The sequence below is a fragment of the Serinus canaria genome, chromosome 1, assembly GCF_022539315.1.
Source record: "Serinus canaria isolate serCan28SL12 chromosome 1, serCan2020, whole genome shotgun sequence".
NCBI lineage: Eukaryota > Metazoa > Chordata > Aves > Passeriformes > Fringillidae > Serinus > Serinus canaria.
This window is the reverse complement of record NC_066313.1, coordinates 299,527-323,261: the sequence shown is the minus strand read 5'-3', so window position 1 is coordinate 323,261 and position 23,735 is coordinate 299,527. Positions and strand designations below refer to the sequence as shown.

At 47.7% G+C, this 23,735-nt stretch overlaps 1 protein-coding gene and 1 long non-coding RNA gene across 3 annotated transcripts; both read left to right on the top strand.

Moving 5' to 3' along the window:
* The first annotated feature begins 628 nt into the window (after positions 1-628).
* On the top strand, positions 629-23,727 carry POLD3 (DNA polymerase delta 3, accessory subunit). 2 transcript variants are annotated; one of them, XM_018916911.3, is made up of 11 exons: positions 629-710; positions 2,110-2,212; positions 4,683-4,722; positions 6,141-6,273; positions 8,952-9,207; positions 10,343-10,415; positions 12,189-12,351; positions 13,631-13,743; positions 17,889-17,983; positions 18,068-18,149; positions 22,114-23,727. In XM_018916911.3, exons 2-11 carry the CDS (start codon positions 2,111-2,113, stop codon positions 22,317-22,319), a joined length of 1,263 nt encoding a protein of 420 aa, XP_018772456.1. In that variant the 5' UTR covers positions 629-710; position 2,110; the 3' UTR covers positions 22,320-23,727. The 2 variants fall into 2 exon arrangements, with proteins under 2 accessions (XP_018772456.1, XP_018772455.1); XM_018916910.3 differs by having other exon boundaries at positions 17,886-17,983.
* LOC127059625 (uncharacterized) lies at positions 18,161-22,099 on the top strand. The gene is made up of 3 exons (XR_007777634.1): positions 18,161-19,075; positions 19,117-19,157; positions 19,270-22,099. It is a non-coding gene; the product is annotated as an uncharacterized LOC127059625 (long non-coding RNA).
* Positions 23,728-23,735: the final 8 nt, after the last annotated feature.

Here is a 23,735-nt window from a genome sequence, read left to right as displayed (position 1 = left end):
TCTTCCTTTTCCTCCTCCTTTTACCTTCCTTTTTCCTCCCCACTTCCCTCTCCCCTCTCTTCCTCCTCTCCCCCCGTTTCCCCTCCTCTCTTCCCCACGTCCTCAGCTGTTTTGAAGGCAGTTCAGAAAGCTGATGGTTTTCTGCGTGGGTCTGTTCCTTTCCAAGTTTATCTCAAAAATTCGCTTGGGAAGAAAATTGGAATGGAATGGAATGGAATGGAATGGGTTTTGCCTAGAAAATGGTGCGGCAAAGTCGGTGCAGCTTGTCTGGCAGTGTGAACGTTCTCAGCCTGTGGTTTCGTGGCTTGCTCCAGGAGCAGTGCAGACCAGCGAGGATTTAATTGTTGTGTTGGCAGCCTGGGGCTTGGTTTCAGAGGCAGAGCAGGAGCAGGTGTCAGGGATGTACCTGCTCAGAGTGAGGGCAGGGCTGGGATTGCAGCCCGGCATCCTGGGATGGGCGCGGTGGTGTCCCCGGGCCGGGACAGGGACAGAATTCCCCCCACCCCTTTGGGACAGCTCCCAGGAGTTCAGAGCGCTCTGTGGGGCACGGCGGTCCATGGAAGGGAGGGGGGTGCCTCAGGAGTTCCATGGATCGGACTGAGAGGCCAAGGTTTCCTCGCTGAAGTGGATTTTTTGTTGTTTTTCCCTCTCCAGGTGACCTACAAATGGCTGAGCTACACCCTGGGCGTCCACGTGAACCAGGCCAAACAGTAGGTGTCCCTGCATCCCCGGGAGCCTGCCCAATTCCCTCAGTTCCCGGTTCATTCCCGCTCCCAGCCCCTTAAAGTGTTCCTCTGGAGAGCGGGAACAGCCCTGCCCGTCCTCTCGGGCCGTGTCTCTCCCTGTGCCTGGCTGCCTTGCTGGGCCCGGCTGCACCCAGGAATTCCCAGTTCCTCCCTCAGGGAATGCCTTTCTGGAGGAGGGGCTTGGGAACAACCTGCCCTGGGGCTGGGACACCCGCTGTGAGACACTGTTAAACCTATTGCTGTACTAAAAAATACATTATTTTATGTACTATTATGTAGAATATACAAAAAATACATTATTCTATGTATATGTATATATAATATACATATTACATCCAAATATTATTCTTACATATTATATATTATAATAGACATGTAATATATATTATATCTATTGTATGTATCATTATATATATAATATATAATATACATCTCACATATAATATATATTATATTACAGATGTAATATATTATATCTATGAATATATTATATCTATTCTATTCTATTTATTATTATATGTATTATATACTATACATTCATTTTTGTACTAAAAATATGTTATTATATGTATTATTATAAATAATATATATTTTATACATATTTATATCTTTTATACATTATATATATCATATATGTTATTATATATGATATTATATGTATTTTTACATATATACTACAAAATGCATTTTTATATTAAAATACATTATTTAAATTATCTATAATATATAACATATCACATATATAATATTATTATGTATATTATATATAATATATATGTATTATATATTATATAAAATTACATTACATTACACTACAATACATTACATTACATTACATTAAAATAATTATATGTACTATTATGTATTATTACATGTATTATATACTGTTAAATCATTTGCCCTTTGGTTTCTGTAGTTGTTGGACTGGGATTCTCCACAGTGGCAGAGGAGCAAGGCTCTCAGAAAATTAACCCTTAGGAAATTAAATGAATCCTGTGGAAATGGTGTGCCATGGGCAGTGTGCTGAGGAGATAGAGTGAATTCTGTGGAAATGGTGTGCCATTGGCAGTGTGCTGAGGAAATGGAGTGAATCCTGTGGAAATGGTGTGCCATGGGCAGTGTGCTGAGGAGATAAAGTGAATTCTGTGGAAATGGTGTGCCATTGGCAGTGTGCTGAGGAGATGGAGTGAATCCTGTGGAAATGGTGTGCCATTGGCAGTGTGCTGAGGAGATGGAATGAATCCTGTGGAAATGGTGTGCCATTGGCAGGTGCCCATGCCAGGCTGGCTTTGCCATGTGTGCAGTCCCTCCCTGGCAGGGGCCTGCAGGCTCTCTGTGGCTAACCCTGGTCTCTTTTGTGCAGGATGCTCTACGATTACGTGGAGAGGAAGCGCAGGGAGAACTCGGGAGCTCAGCTCCACGTCACCTACCTGGTAGCAGGGAACCTCCTCCAGAATGGACACGTTGTGAGTGATTCCTTCTCTCTGGGCTCTGTCTGTCTGGGAGCCTCTGTTGTGGTGTCTCCTGCCTCGTCCTGTGCTCCTGGGGTCAAGGCTGCACTGGCTCCTTGCAGCAGGAGCTGCAGTGTGCCAGGGCTCCTGGGCAGGGACAGAAGAAGGCTCAGGGTCTGTCCCAGCAGGCAGGAGGATCAGCTGGCCATGGTTTGGGAACATAGTGCTGGATAACACTCCAGGGTTCCTCACTAACTCGCTCAGATCCTGCCAGCACCCACCTCCATGCCCTCGCTGCTGTGAGGCAGCAGAGATCACAAAACCTTGTGGAGGGGCCCTTCTGAGGTCAGCTTAGCCCCGTGCCAGGGTGTGCTATGGCCTGGAAGGGCCTGAGGGGTGCTGGGAGGGACAGCTCGTGTGGCAGGGAATAATAACCAACAGCAGCACACCTGCAGCTGGAGTTCTCTTGTTCATTAAACCAGCTTTCTAGTCCTGGTGAACAGAACAAACAGGAATTTATTAACAGCAATTTACATTTAAAGTGCTTCAGCTGATTAAGCAAAGGAACTGCTGCTTAAGGCGTTTAGTTCGTCAGATTTTCAGGAATGTCAGCTAAAACTTCAGGCAGATACCCCAGAAGTTTTTAAAAGAAGATGAGAAAATTCAGTGTCTGCTCCCTTTGCCCACGGATAAATTTAAGAGCCAAACACTAAATACCTTTGACATCCCACTAAGTGTTTTTAAATACCTATTACAATATATTACAAATATCTATTACAATATGATCCACTCTTCTTTCAGGAATAGTAAATCTAAGGGTGTCCTGGCCTTTATATGTAGATTGGAAAAAAAACCCCAACAAACCTTTTTTTTGTTCTGCTAAGCAATAAATTGATTCACATGCATTAAATATTCTGTCAGTCTCCAAATCTGTCTGAATTGGAAGGTTATTATTTACTGCATTAGTTTTGTATGATGGAATATTTAAAGTTGCACAAGCAGTGTCACATTTACAGCCCAAGTTTAACAGGTTTTCCCCCCATTTCTTTTGCAAATAACAAATCTCTTGGCTGACTAGAACTGGCCAGGGCATTGCCAACCTGTGCTGTTATATTTAATGTATCTGAAACAAACAGGTGACTTCTGACATAGGAATAAATAATTATTTGTTAACTCTGTCGTAGCAGCTTCTGTGTTTTTTAAAACAAGATCACAGTGTCACTGGATGGTTTGGCTTGGGAAGGACTTTAAAGCTCATGTCCTTCCAGTCCCTTGGCACAGGCAGGGAATCTTCCACCAAGGGAAGCTATATGAAGGTGACTTTTGTCCCCCATTATTTTCAAATCTGCTGGGACAGCCCTGCACTGCTGGGACAGCCCTGCCCAGCTGGGAGAGCCCTGCACTGCTGCCTACTGGCAGTAGGTGTAGCCGGAATGCTGCGGATGCAGCTGCAGCACTCCTGCAGGGAGAGCCATGGAAATCCCTCTGGAGTCTCCTCTTAACACTGCACGCTCTTTCCTTGCTGCTTTCTGCACTCAGGGGCCAGGACTGCCAGTCCTTGGTTATCCTCTTACCTGCCTGTGGTTTTTCTTGCCACTTGCTCTTTTGCTGCCTAATTAAAGCAACTTCTTAATCCTGGTGAACAAAACATAAATTAATTTACAGTATTTTATATTTAAAGTGTCTCAACTTATTAAGTGAAGGAATTGCTGCTTAATTAATTTCTTTTTCTTCATTGCTGCTTGTCAGATTTTGAGGAATGTCAGCTAAAACTTCAGGCAGATACCCCAGAAGTTTTTAAAAGAAGATGAGAAAATTCAGTGTCTGTTCTGCTTTGCCCACGGATAAATTTAAGAGCCAGACACTAAATGCCTTTGACATCCCACTAAGTGTTTTTAAATACCTATTACAGTATATTACAAATATCTATTACAATATGATCCACTCTTCTTTTAGGAATAGTAAATCTAAGGGTGTCCTGGCTTGTATATGTAGATTGGAAAAAAAACCCCAACAAACCTTTTTTTTGTTCTCCAAAATAATTAACTGGTTCACATGAATGGAATATTGTCTTTTAATCCTCAAATCTGCCTGAAGTGGAAGGTAATTATTTATTGCATTAGTTCTGTATAATGGGATGTATTTAACTAAAGCTGCACAGGCAGTGTCATGTTTTTAACCTGAATTTAGCAGGATTTTCCCTGATTTCACATAGGTCCATGGTATCTGTTTAACACAGAATTAGTGGTGGGGTTTTCAGTGTGTCTCTCTGGATCCTCCGAGTATTAACCACAGCCTGTTAAATGTCCTGGAGCAGGTATAGACCTTAAAGACTGGCCAGAGAGCACGTTTCAGAGCTTTAAAAACTGATGTGTTTAAAGGCATTGGCAGTGCTGTGCTGCAAGTTAGACTTTGTTATTTAATAACTGAAAGTAGCAGTCTTGCATACAAGCTCAGGTTTTAAGGTTGTGTTTCTTTTTTGCAGTGCCACAAGGTCGCAGTAGTGAGGGAGGATAAACTGGAAGGTAAGCAGGCTGGGAAAGTTGTGTGGCTTTAACTTTTTTCTTTGAAAGAACAGCAAAATGAGCAAAGCTCAGAACTTGCCATCTGCACGTAAATGCCCAGCCAGGCTCTTGGGGTCAGGTGTGTACTTTTTGTACCAGCTGTTTCTCAGAATTTGGAGTGTCTGAGCCAGCAGCTGAATACCTTCAGGCCTGTGAATTGGGTCAGATTTTTTTTTTTTTTTTTTGTCACTGGTTCTTTTCCACCTCCCTGCCATTGACAGCAGGGAGACAGCAATGCACCAGTAGTGTCTCAGAACAACTGGGAGCCTTCAGGCCCCCAAGAATGCTGAAACTGGTAATTGTGGTTGTTGGTTCAATGCAATTGCTGTCTTGCTCCGAGTCCCGTGGCTGTTGAATCCTTCTCATAGAACATTTACCTCACTTTTGTCAGGGAAAGGTGGAAAAAACCCCGTTGCAACACTGCTGAGTGCACTGTCTGTTGTCTCACCGTCTTTCTGGTCCTGCTGATGAAATCTCACCCACAGAACTGAAACACAGCTACAGGCTCTTCATCACTTTCAAACAACGCCTTTGGCACTTGAGAGCACACTGTGGTATTTGTGACCTTAAGGATGTGAGCTAATGACCTCACTTTGTTTGAGGGACTTGCGTTGTTGGAAATCTGCAGTGGATTTCTAGCTCAGGCTGTTTTCCTCGGAGTAGGAGATTGTCAGGCAGTGCAACTACTCTGTGTCATGTTTGTTGAGTTATGTGTGCTGTGTAACACTGTTCCGCTGTGGAGGAAAGGGTTGCTCATGGTTTTTGTATTGGAAGGCAGGCCAAAGGTATGACTTGTATTTGGAAGAGGCTGAGATTTTTGATGGGAGTAGGGCTGCATAGTCTAGGACTGGCCCCAAGAAATGATTACTGTGTGTATTTTTACAGTGCCTAGAAGCTCAGCCTCAGACCAGGACTGTGTGGAAAGAACAATATAAGCAATGAACAAAGAATTCCTGAAAGCCAACCCTGGTCTCAAGGGGGTTGCAGTCTGAGTAGCATAAAAGAGACACAGTTTTCATTCCAGCAGACTGGCAGGGGTGACACTGTGGTGCTGGACACAGCCCCAGTGGCAGAAAGCAGTGACCAGCTACCTTCTGCCTTAGCTTTAGGTACTCCCTCAGCTATTCTGCATCCCAAACACTGGATGTTTGGAAGGCAAACACAGAGAGATCCCTCCTAAGTCAGTTGTGCAAGAACCAAGAGTGTGTAGTGGAAAACGTGACTGGCTTGTGGAGTTTGCTGCCTTGAATTCCTCATGGCTGAGCATTGGGAGAAGGTGTGGTTGGACCTTTTTATATTCATGTTTTGCTGTCAAGTGGTCTGTCAGTCTTTCTGGGTGTGCTAACAGAGGGCTTTTTTTTCTCTCTCTTTCTCCCCAGCAATGAAGTCTAAGCTGTCCACAATTGCCAGTGTGCACGTGTACAGCATTCACAAGGCCCTGCTCAAGGACAGCTCCCCCCTCTACAACACCGACTACGACATTGTCAAAGCAAACCTGCAGCACTGCAGCAAGTGAGTCCTGCCTCCCTTTGCCTTCTGAAGCACTTCCACACTCCAGTGCTCACTAGATAGGCCTAGACCTTTAGAGAGCTGGGAAAAGATATCCTCCAAGTCCTGCCAGAGCAGTGCCCAAAGAGCACATTGTGTGGTTGTTGTGTAAACTGAGCCAAATGTTGGTTCACTTGGTCCTTACTCTGACAAGGAGGCTGTTCCAGTACCTTGCTTGTCTGATGGCTGGAAACATTTCTGTCTTTTCCAGGCCACGCTTAATCACAACCATTTAAATCCAGCTCTCAGCCACACAGGAAGAGAAAATTGAAACAGGCTGATAAAACATGAATGGTGTGCTCAGCAAAGCATTTACAGGAGTTTGCTTTCTGTTTTGTGAAACTGTGTTCTCATCTTCTGGACTCATCCAGCCCAGTTCTCTGAAGATGCCTCACAGGAGCTCCTCCTCCAGGAGCTGGGCTTTGGTCTCTGTGGGTTTGTTGCAGCTCAGAGTAGGCTGTGATCTCTGAGACTTGGGAGAAGCACACAGAGCAGTCCAGGCAGCACCGTGTCCTTGCCGGTGGAGCTGGAGCAGAGCTGGAAGGGATGCAGCCCCCAGGAGTCACTGGCTCCCTCCTGAGCAGCGCCTGGCAGCTGCAGCTTCTCACTTGTGTGTTGTTCCCACCAGGACAGCTTCAGCTGGAAGTCATGGGGATGCACGGTGCCATGACCAATCTGGTTTGAAGGGGGATGCCTGAAGGGTGTGTCATAGGAAGAGTATAGGATCTGAGAGGAGAAATGTGGTTCTATCCAAAGTGTTGACAAGAGAGTGGCAGAGAAAATAGGAGCTGTGTGTTAGGGTGGATGCCCTGGAAGGAGCTGGGTGATCCCACCTCAGTGGAGCCACGTGCCCCGGGTGTGGCTGCAGTTGCCTTGTTCCACTCTGTTAACTCTAAGCACCCCAGTATGGTGACCCTTGTGCCTTAGGGATACTTGGATCCTTTGGGATTTAAACATGCAGGAGGTTTAGATAATCCAGGTTCTGACACAGCTCTCTGAAGCCTGCCTGTAAATCCAGCTTTGAAGCAGGATTTCCCAAGGAAACTAAGAAAAATTCCACTTTCTTCATGTGTGATCATTCCCCCTCTCTTGCCAGCTGCGTGGATTGTCTGTGACACTTGGGAAAAGATTCCTGCAGGACCTGCAAAAGCCAGAGGTTTTATTGTGTGAGGTTTGTAGCAAACAGAACCTCCCTGTCTGCACAGGTATTTCACAGCTCTGGGACAAGGATCTTTGTTCTCTGCTGGGTTTCTGTGGGACCTCCTTTGCAGTGAAGACAGCAGAGGTGGTTAGATGTACTAACTAATACCAATATCTGGATTTAATGTCTGTTGCCACTGCCAGCTTTCCAAACAGAAGCAGCTCCTTGTTTGCAGAGCAGAGTCCAAGTATTGCCTGTTTTTTCAGTGGCTATTTAGTGAATTTTGGGTCAAGCCCATAAAGGTATAGTCACACAGCAGCATCAAGGCAAGCTGACTTGGAAATATGGCAAGGTTAGCTGAGCTCTGCTGCACAGTCGGCATAACAATTGGCAATATTATTTGTGACAATGTTATATATTGGAGGGTTGGTGGTGTTTAGAGGAGGAGCTCATGGTGCCCCGAGAGCTGTATTAACCATGTTAAAAACAGATTGAAAGTGTAAAGGAGAGTGGGATTATTTTTGTTCAATGTCTGTTTTCCTTCCTTTAAAGGTTTGAATGTCAAGAGGTTGCTGCTGCAGCCTGGGAATGCTGTGGAGATGATGTTGTTTTGTTAATACAGATCCTGATGGGAGTAGAAGTGGACTGTGCATGTGAGCAGCTAGTGCTGAGGCACAGAAATGAACTGGCAGAAGGCTGCCTTGTTTCTTAGGCAAATGAAAATATGCTGTGTAATTCAGTGGGCTGGGAGGCGTGAGCTGGGCTCTTTTGTGGCATTTCTGTGGGAAATCTGGAAAGCGTCGCCTGTGATTTGCACAGTGGGGAGCAGAGTTCAGCTATTTTTGGGAGCTGCTATTCCTGACTGTCAGTGAGCTGTGCTGTAACTGTGGGCACGTCATTTAGTTCTTGTGTCTCCACATCCCCAAACAATCGAGTTTCAGACCATTGTAATCCAAGCTGCTTCTCGCTCTCAGGGATTGCATGGAGACGACTTTGTGTAGGTACATCGGAATGTCTTGGATATTTTCTGACCCATTTCAACTGCTCAGTTTCAGCTGGGATTTGCTTACCTGGCTGAGTGGGTCTGCTTGTTGCAGCAGCTGTGGGCTTTGTCAGAGCATCATGTAAATGTTTTAGATCCTCACACAGCCGTACAACTTCTGCCTCAGGCTTTAGAGAGCGTAACCCGTTTAGGAATAAAATGCAGCCTGCTCCTTGTCTAGCCTGGCTGTGGAGAAGGCCTTTACCCCCCAGGAAAGCTGCACAGCTCATTTGATGTGTGAACACTGTGGCTCTTGCTGACAGGTTCAGCTGATCTTTTCATCAGAGGTCTCTTGCTCTGTGCCAGCCTTTCTTTCTTGTCCCACGCACGGATTCAGTTGCTCCTTTTTCCATAACAGGAGCGCACAGGCCCGGAGGAGCATGGCACTGCAGGGGGGGGAAGGCGAGGTGAGCACCCGGAGCTGAGGAGGCTAACGGGGTTTTTCCCTCCATCACACAGGTTCAGTGCCATCCACTGCGCCGCCGCCGTGCCCAGGACCCCGCCCGAGGCCCCCCGGGCGCCGGCGCCCGCGCAGAGCCCCCCGAGGCAGAGGGACCCCGATGCCGCCAGCACCGTCAATGGCCACGGGCCCCGCGCTGCCAGGCCCCCCCCGCAGCAGCACAAAGGCATCATGGGCATGTTTGCAGCCAAAGCAGCGGCCAAAGCCCAGGACACAGCTAAGGAGGCCAAGGCAGAGGCCAGGGAGGCCCCAGGTGTAAGTTACCTCAGCCTGCACACCGCCTGGGGGAGCTCAGCCACCCCTGCACTGCTCCTCCTGCCCAGCCCACCTCCCACTGGGAGTGCTCAGGGGTCCTTTGGAAGTGTCTAACTGTCACATGGGGCAAAAACCCCCACACACTGGGTGTCTCCACAGAAGAGTATTTGCCACAGCTCTGACATTCCCAGTGAGCCGGGTCTCCTTATGGAGACAATGCTCTGCTGTCTCCAGCTATCCCAATGTACACACCAGCTGAGGATCTTGCTCTCTCCATTGTGCTTAAAAGGATTTGTTTTGAGCAATAAGTGAAACGTGAGAAGCCCAGGTCTTAAAAGTATCAAGGTGTTTAAACTTGATGGGTGAGGGAAGTTTCGGAGCTTGACCTGTGCAAGACTAAATTGTTTATCTTGTGGACTGCTGTGTTTCCAGGATAGGATTATGTTTTCATTTTAATTAGTTTAATTGTTTTTAGAGCGATGTGGCCAGAAAAATGGGTGTTAAAATGGTAACGCTCCCTGTGGATGGTTTGGCATTTTTATAACAACTGAGAACATTTGGGTTCCTTTTTCTGATTTTTACAGGGAGTTTAAAACTGGTGAAATGTGCAGTGTTTGGGAACTTTAGTGTCTGGTTGCCTTTTATTTGCATGAAAATAAGCTGGATTAGAGGCTGCACTTTCTTGTGTGCTGTGAGTGTGATTTCTCACTGTGGTGGTCGCATTGGTGCAGTTATGTTTCCTTGCAAACAGCCTACATGCCAGAGGAGCTGGATAAAGCCTTCCTGGTTTGGCCAATCCCTGTTCTTTCCTCTGTTGGCTGCTGTGACCTGAGGCACTGATGGTTTGCAAACAGAACAGTTCTTTCCTGGGGGCTGACTCTAGTCCCAAGCATTATTTCAGTAATGGAATGTGCCCCAAGTCAGATCTGAAGGCCTGGCTAAGGAGTCCTTAGGAACTCGCTCTGGCCCCTGTGATGCACGTGGTGGCTAGTGAGCATCTTCAAACTCTCCAAAGCAGAGAATTTGCTAAATCTGCTGAAATCTAAGGCAGTGGGAACAAATGCTGTCTGTTATTTTGCTGTGCACCTTGAAGGCTGGGAGCAATTCCTGTGCTTATTCCCCTCTTTGCTTCCAGGTGTCTGCAGCAAGCAGCAAGCCACTAACAAAGAACAGCATCATGAACAACTTCTTTGGGAAAGCTGCTATGAGTAAGTGCTTTTCTGTATTCAGAGGCCATCATGGTCTGGGAACAGCCTGTTCAAACAAACAAACAAACAAATGAAAAAAAAAACAAACCTGAGGATTATTTGAAGGGTTTTTTATAAATTATACTTTATTTAAGCTGAGTAGAAATTTAAAAATAATCAGTAGAATCAAGTGTTTTATACTAGAGCCGTGATGGGAGGCATGCAGAAAGGAGCAGAGTTCTTCCTCCCCATCCCTACTCTGCCAAACTCATTGGATTTTCTTTATATCCCCTCTTTCCTAATAGTTTTCCATACTTTCTTCTGCTCTTTTGCACTCAACGGGGTTAATGTTTTAGCACACAGCTTTTAAAGCAAAAATTAAGAGTTTTCAGTGGAATTTTTCAGACAAAAAGCTTGCTGGAGTGAGATCAATTAAAATGACATATTTGAGCAGACTAACCCAGGAAGGATTTTTAGTGCAGAAGAAATCTGATTTAAAGTGAGTTCTCCTGGCTGGAAGACCAGCTCTTGGTGAGCTGTTTGCCAAAACCTGTTTTGCAGGGCATGTTAATGGTGCTTGCTTTTCATCACACAGCACTGAGGAGCCCATTGTTAGTTTTAGGGTTAATTTCTTTCCTAAAAGCTGAAGGACTGATACATGGAGAACAAAAATGAGGGGTGGGCTGTCTCTTTGAGCAGAGGTTTGGACTAGGTGGCCTCTACAGGTCCCCTATGAATTACCCAAGTCAAAAGAAGCTATGCTGAAGCTTTTAAATATTGGAAAAGAGCTGTGGGACCTCCTTCAAAGATTCCCTTAGAGAGTACAGGAGGCTTCAAAGAGGAATTTTGGGAGGGAGTAAACAGCAAAATTCACTTTGTAACAGACATCTGTCAGAGCTTGCAGGGGACAGTTCCAACTCTGAGCAGACAAGGCACAGCCCTGCTGGGACTCTTGGAGTCCCTGTTTTGGTGAGCCTGGGGGAGCTGAGGACACTCTCAGCCCAAGGACAGTCACTACAGTTAACTGGAGTAAATTCTACAGGTCTGAGGAGAGCCCTAGACCAAAGCTCATGTGCTGAGAACCCAAAGAGGCATGGCAAAGGTGACCCAGTGGGGATGGGGCAGGCTTTGGGGATGCACTTCCATCATTCCCAAAGGGTTCCCTTCTCTGCTGAGTCCTGTCAGGGAGCACACAGAGGAAACCTGTGAGGTGGCTGCAGAGAAGGAGCAGACTGAGCAGAACTGGAAATGATTATGTGTATGGAACAGAGGGTGGGATTCCAGGAGAAAGATTTATTCCCTACGTGCATGTCTCTCCTGGCTTCAAAGGTTCCACCACTGCCAGAAAGCCCTGGGTTAACAGCACTGGGGTCCTTGGGCTTTCTGCAGTTGATCATAAATAAGAGAGCTGTTGTTCCAGTGCTGTTTGCCCTTGCCCAGGGAAGCAACCAGCCTGTTTTCCCAGCACTCCCAGAAAGCCACTGGCACCATGTTGTGGCCCTCCCAGCAGCCTCTCCTGCCACTGCCTCCCAGTCCTCTTCCAGAGACTTCTAACTGCTGCAGCACACATGGTGGCTTGACATCAGGAACAGCAGAAGCATGGAAAATCACCTAGAAATTAAAGCATGCCCTTCTTTTTCCCATGTCTGATACAGCTTGGCCAGTCTAGATCCCTAAATACACGATGGGTACTGTTGTCTGCCATCCTGGTGCACAGAGCTAGCCAGCTGCTTTGTAAGTTGTCATTCAGACTGAATGCCCAGTTTTTGTTCTTTTTGAATGGTTTATTCACAGATAAACTCAAAGCCAACTCTGTGCCTGAGCAGCCAAAGGAGGAGAAAGAAGTAGTGAAGCCTTCAGTTGCTGTAGCAGAACCAGAGTCATCTCCTAATACTGTAGCAGAGAAACCTGGGAAGAAAACAGAGTCTGCCAGAATTCAGCAAAAGGACAAGAAAAGGTGGGTCTGCCTTTCAGAGTCCCTTTTTGTGTCCCCTGCTTGGGGACAGCCTGCATGGAGCTGGCTGGTCATACACTGCTGGCTCACCTCCTGTTTCCATCTACTAAACTGTGTTAAACCTGACTAAATTTATCTGTCAGGATTCTTTCCTGGTCTTTCTTTTCCATTCGCTGCTGTGGGTGCCTCGGGGCCGTGGGTGCCATTGCACATGGGAAGAGACAGGGCCCAGGTTGTCCTCAGTGGGAGGGGATGGCTTTCCACAAGACAGCCTCCCACTGTGAGCAGCCTGGGAGAGACCCTGCAGGCAGCGTGGGGAGGGAGGGCTGGCAGGAGCACCTGTCCTGCAGGGAAGGTGGGATATTCCCCAGCCTGTATGTACACAACTTGCAGCACAAAGTTGTGCTTGTTGATCTCCATAGCTCATGTAGGGCTGCTTTCAATGCCACGGGTTTACTTTGGGCTGAGGCTCCAAGTTAATTTTAAGTTCAGCCCTTTGTGTTTAATCCAACCCAAACTGACAGAGACAAAGAATCACTACAGTCTGATGGCTCTCTGGTGGCCTATGAGTAATTAATTGGTGGTCTCAATCCATTTCTAAGTGAATAGGTAAGCACACCACCCAGCCCACCATCGCAGCTAGCACTAACCGCTTGTCTTAGTGATAGTCTTGTCCAAGAAGCCAAGGGCCTGGAGGTGTTGGCAGCCTGGAGTTGGGAAGGCCACTTGGGCTGTCCCAGCTCTTGGAGGATACGTGGGCCTTTAGCCTCCAGGCTTGTTCGTCTGACACGTCTCGCCAACATTAAAAAGAAAGAAGCTATTTTATTTTTCCAGTAGTCTTTAAAAATGGCTCCAGGATTCTGAGACACTACCTCATAGTCAGTCAGTGGCAAGCAGTCTGTCAAAAGAGCTTCTGAGTGATGCTTTTGGGGACACTGGGAGCCTGAGCTAAAGAGACAAGATCAGAAGTAGGCTCTTGCCAGGCTGCTGTGGCCAAGCGAGGTGAGGTACTGGGCTGAACTGCAGAGGGGCTAAAGAAATCCTCCTTGTTTTGGAGAGCTGCATCTGGGGAAGGTTGAGAGGCCTGGAAATGCTCGTGCACCTATGCCTGGTTGTGCAGTGAGTGTACAGCAGTTCAGAGTCTGTGATGCTCAGGTTTTTAAGAGGCATTTGATTTTCTTCCATGAGGAATGTGCTCGTCCAAGTGCACCTGATGGTTTCATGCACACGTGAGAGACAAGGCGTGTTCATTCCCTTTCTTTTGCCTTTACTTTTTGTGCAGTAAAACGAAGAGAGCAGATAGGTCAGATGACGAGGAAGAAAGAGATCCTGAAAATGTCAAGAAAAAAAGGAAGCGAATCAAACAACTTGTGTCTGACAGCAGTGATGAGGAAGGTAAGAAGATCTGTAAACAATCAGCCATGTAGGTCAGGGGCCTGCTTTCCAAAACATTTCTCTCCAAATCCCTTGGTCGGTGATTGAGGGAATAGTTTAAAGGACTAAAGACCGTTTAAATGGCTGTAGCCTGAGCTTTCTGTTTATCTTTGTGCTGCAAGCACTTGGGCATAGTGTTGAGATATCTCAAAACAAAGCTTCAGTCTTTGTTTAAGCTTAGCTCAGACCTGGCTGTCTCCTCACCAAGTGTGCTGCCAGTGCCCCTGACGCGTGGGAAGGAGGTTCCCAAATCTCTTGTGAAAGATAGCGCGCCTTCCAGAGCCATAGGGCTGGTCAGAGCCAGTTCATGTGGGGAGGGAACACTCACAAGTGGCCTCCCTCTCCCCACAGGGTCATTGTTAGTGTCTACGTTCCGTCTGGTCATAGAAGGGATTTGGAAGACAGTGTTGGAAGCAAGACATCCAAAAAGAAAAGGGATAATAGGGAAGTTGGAGGCAAAGCAGTTGAGCCGTATGCGATGGATGCGACTGTGCGTCTCCTGGGTGGTGTGACAGGAGTGGGGTGCCCAAAACACTGCAAGATTTGGGCTTGTAATGAGGAACAGCAGGGCTGGATCCCAAAGAATTTGGATAATTGAGGTGACAAATGCCGTTCCATGTAGATAACTGGGAAAGAAATTGGAATTGAGCTCGGGAGTATGTGCTAAATGGAACAGTCATCCAGCAAGCTGCTCAGGAAAGGAACTAGGGATCATTACAGACAATTATGGAGTAATTGAAACCACCAGTTTGGTCTGGGCCTCCAGAAAAAGAAGGTGAAATAGCAAATGGGGTGTACTGGTGAGGAGGTGGAGTCCCTTGGGGGAGCCAGAGCTGATTCCTCATTTAGTGTGCCTGTCACATAGGCAACAACCAGGACATCAGGAAGATCTGCAGTGCCAGGGAGAGGTGGCTCCTGTTGCTATCTTTGCAGTATCCATGCCACCTCTAGGCCTGTTTTCATCGTTTCCCTGCTGCCCACATAGTTCCAAATTATCTTTGTCATCAGGGATGTATCACTTCTTAGACTATTCCACAGGATGATAAATCCCTCAGGAAGCTGTTCTTTGTGATCAGCCTTAATTCCATCACATTCCAGTGGGAAGCTCATTGTTTGGCTATAAAATATATATATACATATATGCCCACAGTCTTTGCTATTTATTTCTTTAAATGTTTGTCTTTCCATTTCCTCATCACTCCCCTGCTGACAAGCTGAGTTGTTTAGCTCTGAGGAGGGAATTTTGAAATCAGCCCATCCCTGCTTGGCTGGAATCTCTCAGCTCATCCACATCCTGTGAGGTCAGGCAGGAGTTTGGAATGTTAGAGCTCTCTGGTCTTCTATGGGACACCTGTGTGACCTCAGCACATGTTTAACAATTAATGCTTTGGAGTGGGGTTCCTCCTGGTCTCATTTATTCCAAGGTTTGCATTCTCTTTAGTGACCAGGGATAGAACCTGAGGGAATGGCTGGAGCTGTGTCAGGGCAGGTTTAGGTTGGATGTTGGGGAAAAGTTCTTCCCCAAGAGGGTGGTCAGGCACTGGAGAGGTTTTTAGTCACTGCTCTTGCTGCTCCTGCATCAGAACCCTCTTTGTTCTTCATTTCTTTGTGCTGTGCGCTGGAATTGTAAATTTATGCAAATTACAGCACATGTATACAAATTTGGATATCACTCAGTTTGCCCTTTGAAAAGAGAAAAAGAGAATTCAGAGAACTCAGCCCTTTGGTCATGCTGCTTACCCTTCTAAATCCAACCAGATGAAAGAAGACAGAATTTAATTGTTTGGAATATTTTTAATGAGTCCAAACTGGTAATATTATATTGAGTACAGAAGTAGAAGACTGTGAGTTGAATGAAAAAAAAATTAAAAAAAAAAGAAATATATGTACAGCAGCTGGACTTGAAGAGCATCTATCCTTGGAAAGGTTGGAAACAGGTTTCTCCAGAGGGCAGAGGCAACTTGAATCAGCAGCATCAGTGAGCAAAAGGGGGCTTGGAGTGACAGGCACACTTAGCAAGGTTCTGTGGGTGTGAAACTCAGCCTGCATGGCTGATGTGAAGTGCTTGTGGGCAATTGTGTGTCAGGCCAGGGCTTCTGCCTTGTTCTGTGTTAGTCTGCTCTTGATGAACTAAAAGCAGCCCTGAATAAGCTCTCCTTACAGCAGCATCAGCACATTGTACCACGCTGGAAACACAGAGAGGCCATAAGGCACAATCCTCTCCATTTAAATGATTTTTCATTAAAAAGTTATATTGGTGTGAGGGTTCCTTAGTCACTGCAGGTTGTTTTGCTTCCAGTGCCAGAACAAACTCCACAAATGCTCCCACAGAGGACAGGAGGTTTGGCAGCTTCAGCTGTACCAACACAGGCAGCTTTCTCAGTGTTGACAAGTGTTTTACAGCCACTTTGGAGGGTGATTTCAGTGGCACTGTGACCTACAAACTCCCTGGGTTTTGGAGAGCCACAGCAGAAGCACTAAAGCTTCTCACAGTTTTTCCAGGCAGGGTCAGAGCAGACCGAACAAAGCCAGGATTTACATCTTTGGTCCATCCAGTTGCCCAACTTGTATCTATTTCATGCAGCTGTTGCTGTTGAGCAAACTGTGGGCAGCAGCTAGTGGTTGACTCAGGAGTTATCACATGTCAGAGGGCTGTGTTGGCTAGAAGAGGATAATAAAGTAATAAAAGAGCTTGATAGCAGTCCTAAACACTCTGACGTGAGGAGAAGGTGCCTTCTGCCTGCCAAAAGCTGGGGAAATTGTTTGAAGGAAGCTGAAAAAAGCCCAAATTTCCCCCAAGGAATCCAGTGGAGCTGGCACACTGACAATGCCTTCAGCAGCCCCTGCTCGAGCGTGGCAGAGGCTTTTCACCAGGCTGGTTTTCAGCCCTCTTAGCTTGTCCTCTCCCAGAGATACTTGCAAAGGGCAGAGGCCAGGCTGGCAGTGGTGGTGCAGGTTTGGTGCTGGGCAGTCTGGGGAGGCCTTAGCCCAGGGTGTGTGTGGGACTGGGATGGGCACAGAGCCCAGAGCTGCCCGCAGCCCCTGGGCAGCGCACGCTTCCAGCCGGAGCAGCGCCGTGGTGCGGCTGTGCCCCCGGAGCAGGGTGACAGCCCGGTGGTGTTATCCCACTGTTTGCATTCCCCTGCCTCGCTCTCTGCAGTGCCTGGGAGGCCGAGCCCTCGCTGGAGCAGTGGGATTTATTGCTGCCTTGGCAGCCCAGCGCTGTCTCGCTGCAGCCCTCGGTAACCTGCAGGGGTCAAGCTGGCCGCGTGCCCGGCAGCGCCGGCTCCTCACACGGCCCCGGTCCCCCGGGACAGCTCCAGATCGCGGCTCCGTGGTGGGATGAGGGCAGCCACATTCGTGTGGGGTGAAGCAATAGGTCACAGGAGCCGCTTGTCCCCGCGTTGCCAGCTCTCCCCGCAGCCCAGCACTTGCGTGGCAGCCTTTCTCACTTGGGTCTCCCGCAGCTCTGTCCCCCTGCCAGCCCCGCGGGAGGGTGACCCTGCCTCGCTATGCAACCCTGCTTGTCTCACTTTGACCTGCCTCCTAGAGGCTCCAGAGCTCACTTTGCTCCGTACAAATGCCTGAAGGTGTCCTGGACTGCTTCGATCAGTCTGGGCATTGAGTAGAGCCTGCTGTCCCTGTCCTTGAACCCCGAGGAGAGCAAGGAGATGAAACAGTGAGAGAGTCAGCTTCTGGGTTTTGTGGTGGTTTGGATTTTTGTGGGTTATTTTTTAACTTCTCAAATGAAAGTTTTAGGATGTGTGATAATGTATTGCACTTAATTCTTGTGTTTTGCTGATAACATGGATTGTTTGGGATGTGTAGCACCACCAGTGAAGCAACAACTGTTTTACCACACTCCAGCTCCTTTAATTTCTAAACAAAATACAGTCACTCTTTTTAACAAGTAAGTGAAATGTATAGCTAAAACCTGCCAGTTCCTGTGCCTGGTTTTTTTAAGTTTTCCTTGGTGGAACTGAATTTTCTGGCTTACCAAAAATCCCTGGGGCACTTCTCCCATCCTATTCCACCCTCCTTCCTTTGGGGACCGCAGAGTGTAGCATCAGACCCGTGTGCCATCAAGGTGTTCTTCTTCTTAGCAGATGTCCCACCCTCTCCCACACCCGAGGAAGAGAGAGCTCCATCTCCAGCCCCTGAACCTGCTCTGAAAACTGAGCTGGAGCCTGCATCCACAGAGGTGAGAGCAGATTGGAGTGATGACCTGCTCTCAGGTAATGAGAAAGGAGCTCCTGGTTTCTCACAGTGCTGCCATGTCCCCCAGGTGTCAGCTGGAGGGAGGAAGAGGAAGCGGAAGCGCGTGCTGAAATCCAAGATGTTTATTGATGAAGAGGAGGGCTGCATGGGTAAGGCTGGCTGTGCCCTACACTCACTGGAGATCACTTTATTGGCCATTTTAACAGGCCAGTCTCTCCAAGGGTAGAAAGAGGTTCACAAAATCACTGAGTTATCCCACTTGGAGCTCCTGCTCCCAGACTGCTGGGCTGAGCCTCTGGTGAAGGCCTGGGTAGGGAGTAAGAGCTGTAGCTGAATCCTTACCCTTTTTTGATTATTCACAGATTTTCTTTCAGTTCTTTTCCCTTTTTTTCCTGCCATCATGATTACCACCCTCATTTACTCTCCTCTCCAAAGCTGCAAGCTTTTAAAGACGGTACAGAAAGAGATTTAGGGTCTGGGATAAATTCTGGCTGAGACAACTTTGTTGGATTTTTTTTCCCCCCTTTGAGGATAAATCCAGAGTTGTGCAAAACTTGATTATATGTTAAAGAAACATACAGTATCCCAGATAAACAGGGAATAAGCTGGGGCTTAAATACTTCACAGGGTTTCTGTTTCTGGTAAGGGTGGCTCTGCTTTCAGAAGGGCAAAGAGTCCCTACAGAAGTCCTGAGAGCCAGAGGCTTTGAATTCCAGCCTGACTGGACTCTGCTTCCTCCTGTGACCTGCAGAAAACTGTGTAACACCACTGCATTTGTTTCTTCCATGTCCTGACACTGAAGTAGAGATGCAAACGTTCAGACTATGTTGGTTTGGGTTTTGGGGGATTTTTTAGAGGCTTCAGACACGCGAGAGCATGGAATGCATATTTTGTAATGCTGTTGTCAGCTGGATTGTGGGGATGCTTTGGTTCCCCATCCTGGCTGGGCTGAGGGGATGTCAGTGGAGCTCAGGCTGTGCTGGGGAGGATGAGGTGCTGTTGTACAGGTCTGTGGTAGTGCTGGGGAGGATGAGGTGCTGTTGTCCAGCTCTGTAGTGGTGCTGGAGAGGATGAGGTGCTGTTGTCCAGCTCTGTGGTAGTGCTGGGGAGGATGAGGTGCTGTTGTCCAGCTCTGTGGTGGTGCTGGGGAGGATGAGGTGCTGTTGTCCAGCTCTGTGGTGGTGCTGGGAGGATGAGGTGCTGTTGTCCAGCTCTGTGTGTGCTGGGAGGATGAGTGCTGTGTCCAGCTCTGGGTGCTGGGAGGATGAGGTGCTGTTGTCCAGCTCTGTAGTGGTGCTGGAGAGGATGAGGTGCTGTTGTCCAGCTCTGTGGTGGTGCTGGGGAGGATGAGGTGCTGTTGTCCAGCTCTGTGGTGGTGCTGGGGAGGATGAGGTGCTGTTGTCCAGCTCTGTGGTGGTGCTGGGGAGGATGAGGTGCTGTTGTCCAGCTCTGTGGTGGTGCTGGCCATGCAGACACTCGGGCATTCCTGGCCCAGCTCCGGAGCTGCCTGGCCTAGACTCAGCCTGTGTCTGTTTGCACCTGTCTGCAGAGCTGCATCTTCTGTTTCCCATTAACTTGGTGTGTCTCCTTTAGAGAAGCACAAAGCTGTGGCTCTCAGCAGCTGGCTGCACTGGGACTGAAATCCCAAGTACTGCTTTCTTGTCCAGGAATTGGACTTGCACAGAGTTACTGACAGCTTTGGCTGATTACCCTGTGGGGTGTTCTCCTCTCCCATCCCAGACAGAGCCATTGAAAGGCTTGGAATGAAAATGGAACAAAATAGCATTAGATGGGGAGCTGAGTTGCACAGGCTCTGCATCCAGAGCTGAGGGGTGTCTCTTCTGGGTTCAGCTGGGAATATTGCCTTTCTTTCTCTGCCCTTTGCCCCCACAGGGTTTCATAGTCCCTTGGCAGATCCAGACTCCTGGTTTTACAGTTCATATCCCCTTTCTGAAAAGGGAATGCAAGGCCCTGCTGTGCCCTTGGGAGACAGATCCTGTGGGATGGAGCTGGATACTGAGGAACTGGCTGGAGAGGAGATGCTGTTTTCTCTACTACAAATCCTGCAGCCTGTTGTGCAGAACGTGCTGCCTGGCTATTGTCCAGTTTCTCTTCTCCTTTCCATTCCACACCCTTTCCATGCACAAGCCTAACAATTCAAAGGCTAAATAACTTGCAAATCTCCCAGGCTAATGTGAATTTTAGTTATTCTTTGAAATAGAGGTTTTTTTCCCTTCTCCCTGTCTTTTTTATTTTTAAAACCAACACTAGGTCTTAGGAGATTTTAATCCTAACATTAGAATGAGGCTGTACTTTATATTTCTCCACAATTTTAAACGATGGTTTTCACAATAGCTGCAATAGCAAGGAATTGGTGTCAAAAAGCAAAAGTAATTTAGGGATTAGCCTTGAGGGAAATTGAGCAATTAAAGTGTGTGTGGAGTTAAGCACAAGAAACATTCCTAGGCATCAGCAGAAATCCATGGATTGAGGGCCTGCTCTTAGTCTCTAGTAAAGGGGAATTACTGAGGTTTCAGCTTGTGTGTTTCTACCTTGCACTTTGTAAACTTCAAAGCACACACATGGGCTTGGAGACTGGAACATCCACATGTGCCTTGGAGGGAAATTTGTGTTAGAGCATTTTACAGCTCCCATCATGTGAGCCACTCTGATTCTGCGAGTCCGGCTGTGAGTGGGGCATCAGTGAGTGCCTCTGTGCACCCATAGGTGCTGCACATACAGGCTTCTGAGCTCAGCTGAGATTGCAGCCAAGGAAAGCTGATCTAAGCTGTGCTACTGCAATTGCAGGGGTTAATGCACGCTTCGGGACTTCCCAGTGGTTCCTGACAGGGCTGACAGCAGGATAAGGGTTTTAAATTCACCAGTGGTCTGGGGAAGCTGCTCCCTGAGAAGCCTCTGAAGGGAGATTGCGTGGTTTGCAGTCCCTGTCTGAGGTCCTGCTAGCTCTGCCCAGGAGGATTTCATAGCATTCCTCTTCCCAGTCCCTGGTGACGTAGGAAACCCTATTTAATTTGATGCATTATTACAAGTGAAAGCCAGTTTCCCAGAAGAAGGGAAGTTAAGACATCTGTTTAAAAGAATACGGTTGCTAAAGAAAAATGGCTTACCAGAAGAATCCCAGAGCAGTGCTGGGAAGGCTGATCTAAGAGCATTTGCTGGGATCTGACGGTGGCTCTCATCAGCGGAGCCGACTCCAGTTTAATTTCCGTGAGGTTGTTTTATATCCCTGGGCTTTCCACCGCCGGACGCTGACAGCAGCGAGCTGGCAGTCCCCTTCAGGCAGAGTCCCTGATTGCACACACAGGGACTGATCTTTCATAAAGCATTTCTTTGTATTTGCCCTCTCTGGCCACCCCTGTGGAAAGAAGCTGCCCCAAAGGGTTTGTGCCCCTGGAGACGGGCGGCGTCAGCTTTGCTCCTCCCTAGCTGTCCATGTGCTGGTGAGAGCAGCTTGGGGATGTCTCCAGGTTGTCTTGCCTGGATTCCTGGAAAATCTGATTGCTTTGGCCCCTGTGGAAATCAGACCAAGTCAGAATGGTGGGGTTTAGCCATAAAGTAGATGTTCCATTGCCTAGTGCCAAACGACTGATTCTGATCTCCTTCAGATTCATCACTTGCTGATGGCTGCTTGTCAGCCTTTGCCATATGAGTTAGAATCTCAGCATCACTGCACTTGGAAAAGCCCTCTAAGGTCATTGACTCCAGCTGTTCCCCCAGCACTGCCAAGGCAGCACTGGCCCATGTCCCCAAGTGCCACATCCACAGGGCTTTAAATCCCTGCAGGGATGAGGACTGCACCACTTCCCTGGGCAACTGTACTGGGGCTGGACAGCCCTTTAGGGAAGGAATTCTCCCTAACACCCAACCTAAACCTTCCTTGGCACAACTCAAGGTCATTTCCTACTGCTTTACTTTGGGCTTAATTCCTGTGTATGACACGTGCTCCTTGAACCCAAAGCATTCCTTTCCAGGAGTGCAGTGGGAAGGCTGCTGTGGGGAGGTCTTTGGTGTAAAGGTGGCTTAACCATCATCATCATCATCATCATCATCATCATCATCCTCCTCTGCTCCCTTCCCCGTTGTTTCCACCAGTGACTGAGAAGGTTTACGAGAGCGAATCCTGCACGGACAGCGAGGATGAATTCCCCAAGCCCAAGGCACCAGCTCCACAGAAACAACCCATGCTGCCCACCAAGAGAGAGCCAAAGGAGGAAAGGAAGAACCCAAAGAAAGGGGCAGCTCCTGCCAGCAGAGCCAACAAACAGGTCTCCATCATGGGCTTTTGCCAGAAGAAATGAGCTGGCTCTGTCTCCTCCTGGCAGCTTGGGAGTGTTGCTCCCTTTTCTCGTGTGGCTCTCTGCAAGCTGTGGAGACAACAGGCAAGCCCTGGTTACACAAGGCGTCCTGCTTACTGTGTAAGGAAGCCCTCTGGACTAGATTTTGTATGAGAGAAAAGTTTTTATTTGTTACTGCAATAATTTCAGTCATCTTCACTAAGTGCTGCGGGAACTGCCAGCTAGAGGCAACATCTAGAGGAGCTCCTGAAAGGCTGTTAAACCTGTTCACATGAAATTGTATTTTTTTAATCACCCCTTTGGTGCTAAGTTAGGAGGGGAGTTGTGGTGTTTTCCTCCCCTCTTTGTACACCCCCAGCTCTTCAGGTTGGTCCAGATGTTCACATTGGGTAGCAGCAGTAATGTAGCAGGTCTTCAGGCACAGACACGCATATTGAACATCTGCTTTGGCTTTAAGTGAATGAAGTGTACTTCATTTTCCCCCTAAGACTGGTAAATAGTTTTTGCTCTGCCTTTCATAATCTTTTTTTGGACAAAGCAATGCATATAAAATTCTCTTACTCTCTTCTTCCTTGAACTTGTATCCTCTGTAACTTGCTCAGATGCCTAATTATAGACTGGGACACTGTTGGTGTTCTGTCTTTACAAAAACATCCTTGAGGCTTCCCACCCAATTGGCTCCAGAGTAACTGGGGAAGGCTTTGCTGTTGTTGGGAAAGAACTGGATCTTTAGCCTTGGAGGCCAGTGAGTCAGAGGGAAGGGTGATGAGAGGGCACTGCTGATAACACCAGGCAGGTACCAGGGAACAGCACGAGCTGCATCGCAGGGTTTGGAAGTTTTGGGTTGCCTGAAGGGTTTTTTTACAGGCATAAACCAGACAAGAGAAGAGTTTTTCCTTGGACATCTCATCACCTGCCTGCTGAAGGAAGAGTGCCACGGCACATGGTCCTGAGGAACCTGTTGTGGGAGAGGAATAAAGCACAGCAATCCTGTTAACCACAAAGGAGCTCTTGGTCTGGGCCTCCTGCTTGGCTGGTGCTGGGGCTGACAGACAGATGTGAAACATTTTCCAGAGGGGTGATGCCCAGCACTCCTGAAGCTTGGGCTGGTGAGTGCTCCCAGGCAGGGGCTGGTGTCCTCAGTGGCTGGTGGAGAGGAGCTGCTGCACCCCAGCAAAACCCGTGCTGTGGCCTGGCAAGAGAATGATCAGCCTTATTCTGGTTTAATGAAAAAGTTTAACTGTGGAGAGCAAAACCCACCCTGCCGTAGGGGTTCTGTTGTTTTTGGTAGAGTTGAGGGGGTATTTCTAAAGGCAGTGAGAAGTAACAAATCCCTTTGAACACAGTTTTGGTTTGTTGTGGTTTTTTTATTTGTCCTTATTCATTAAATGTGTCAAATTCTGATTTCCAAGGGTTGTT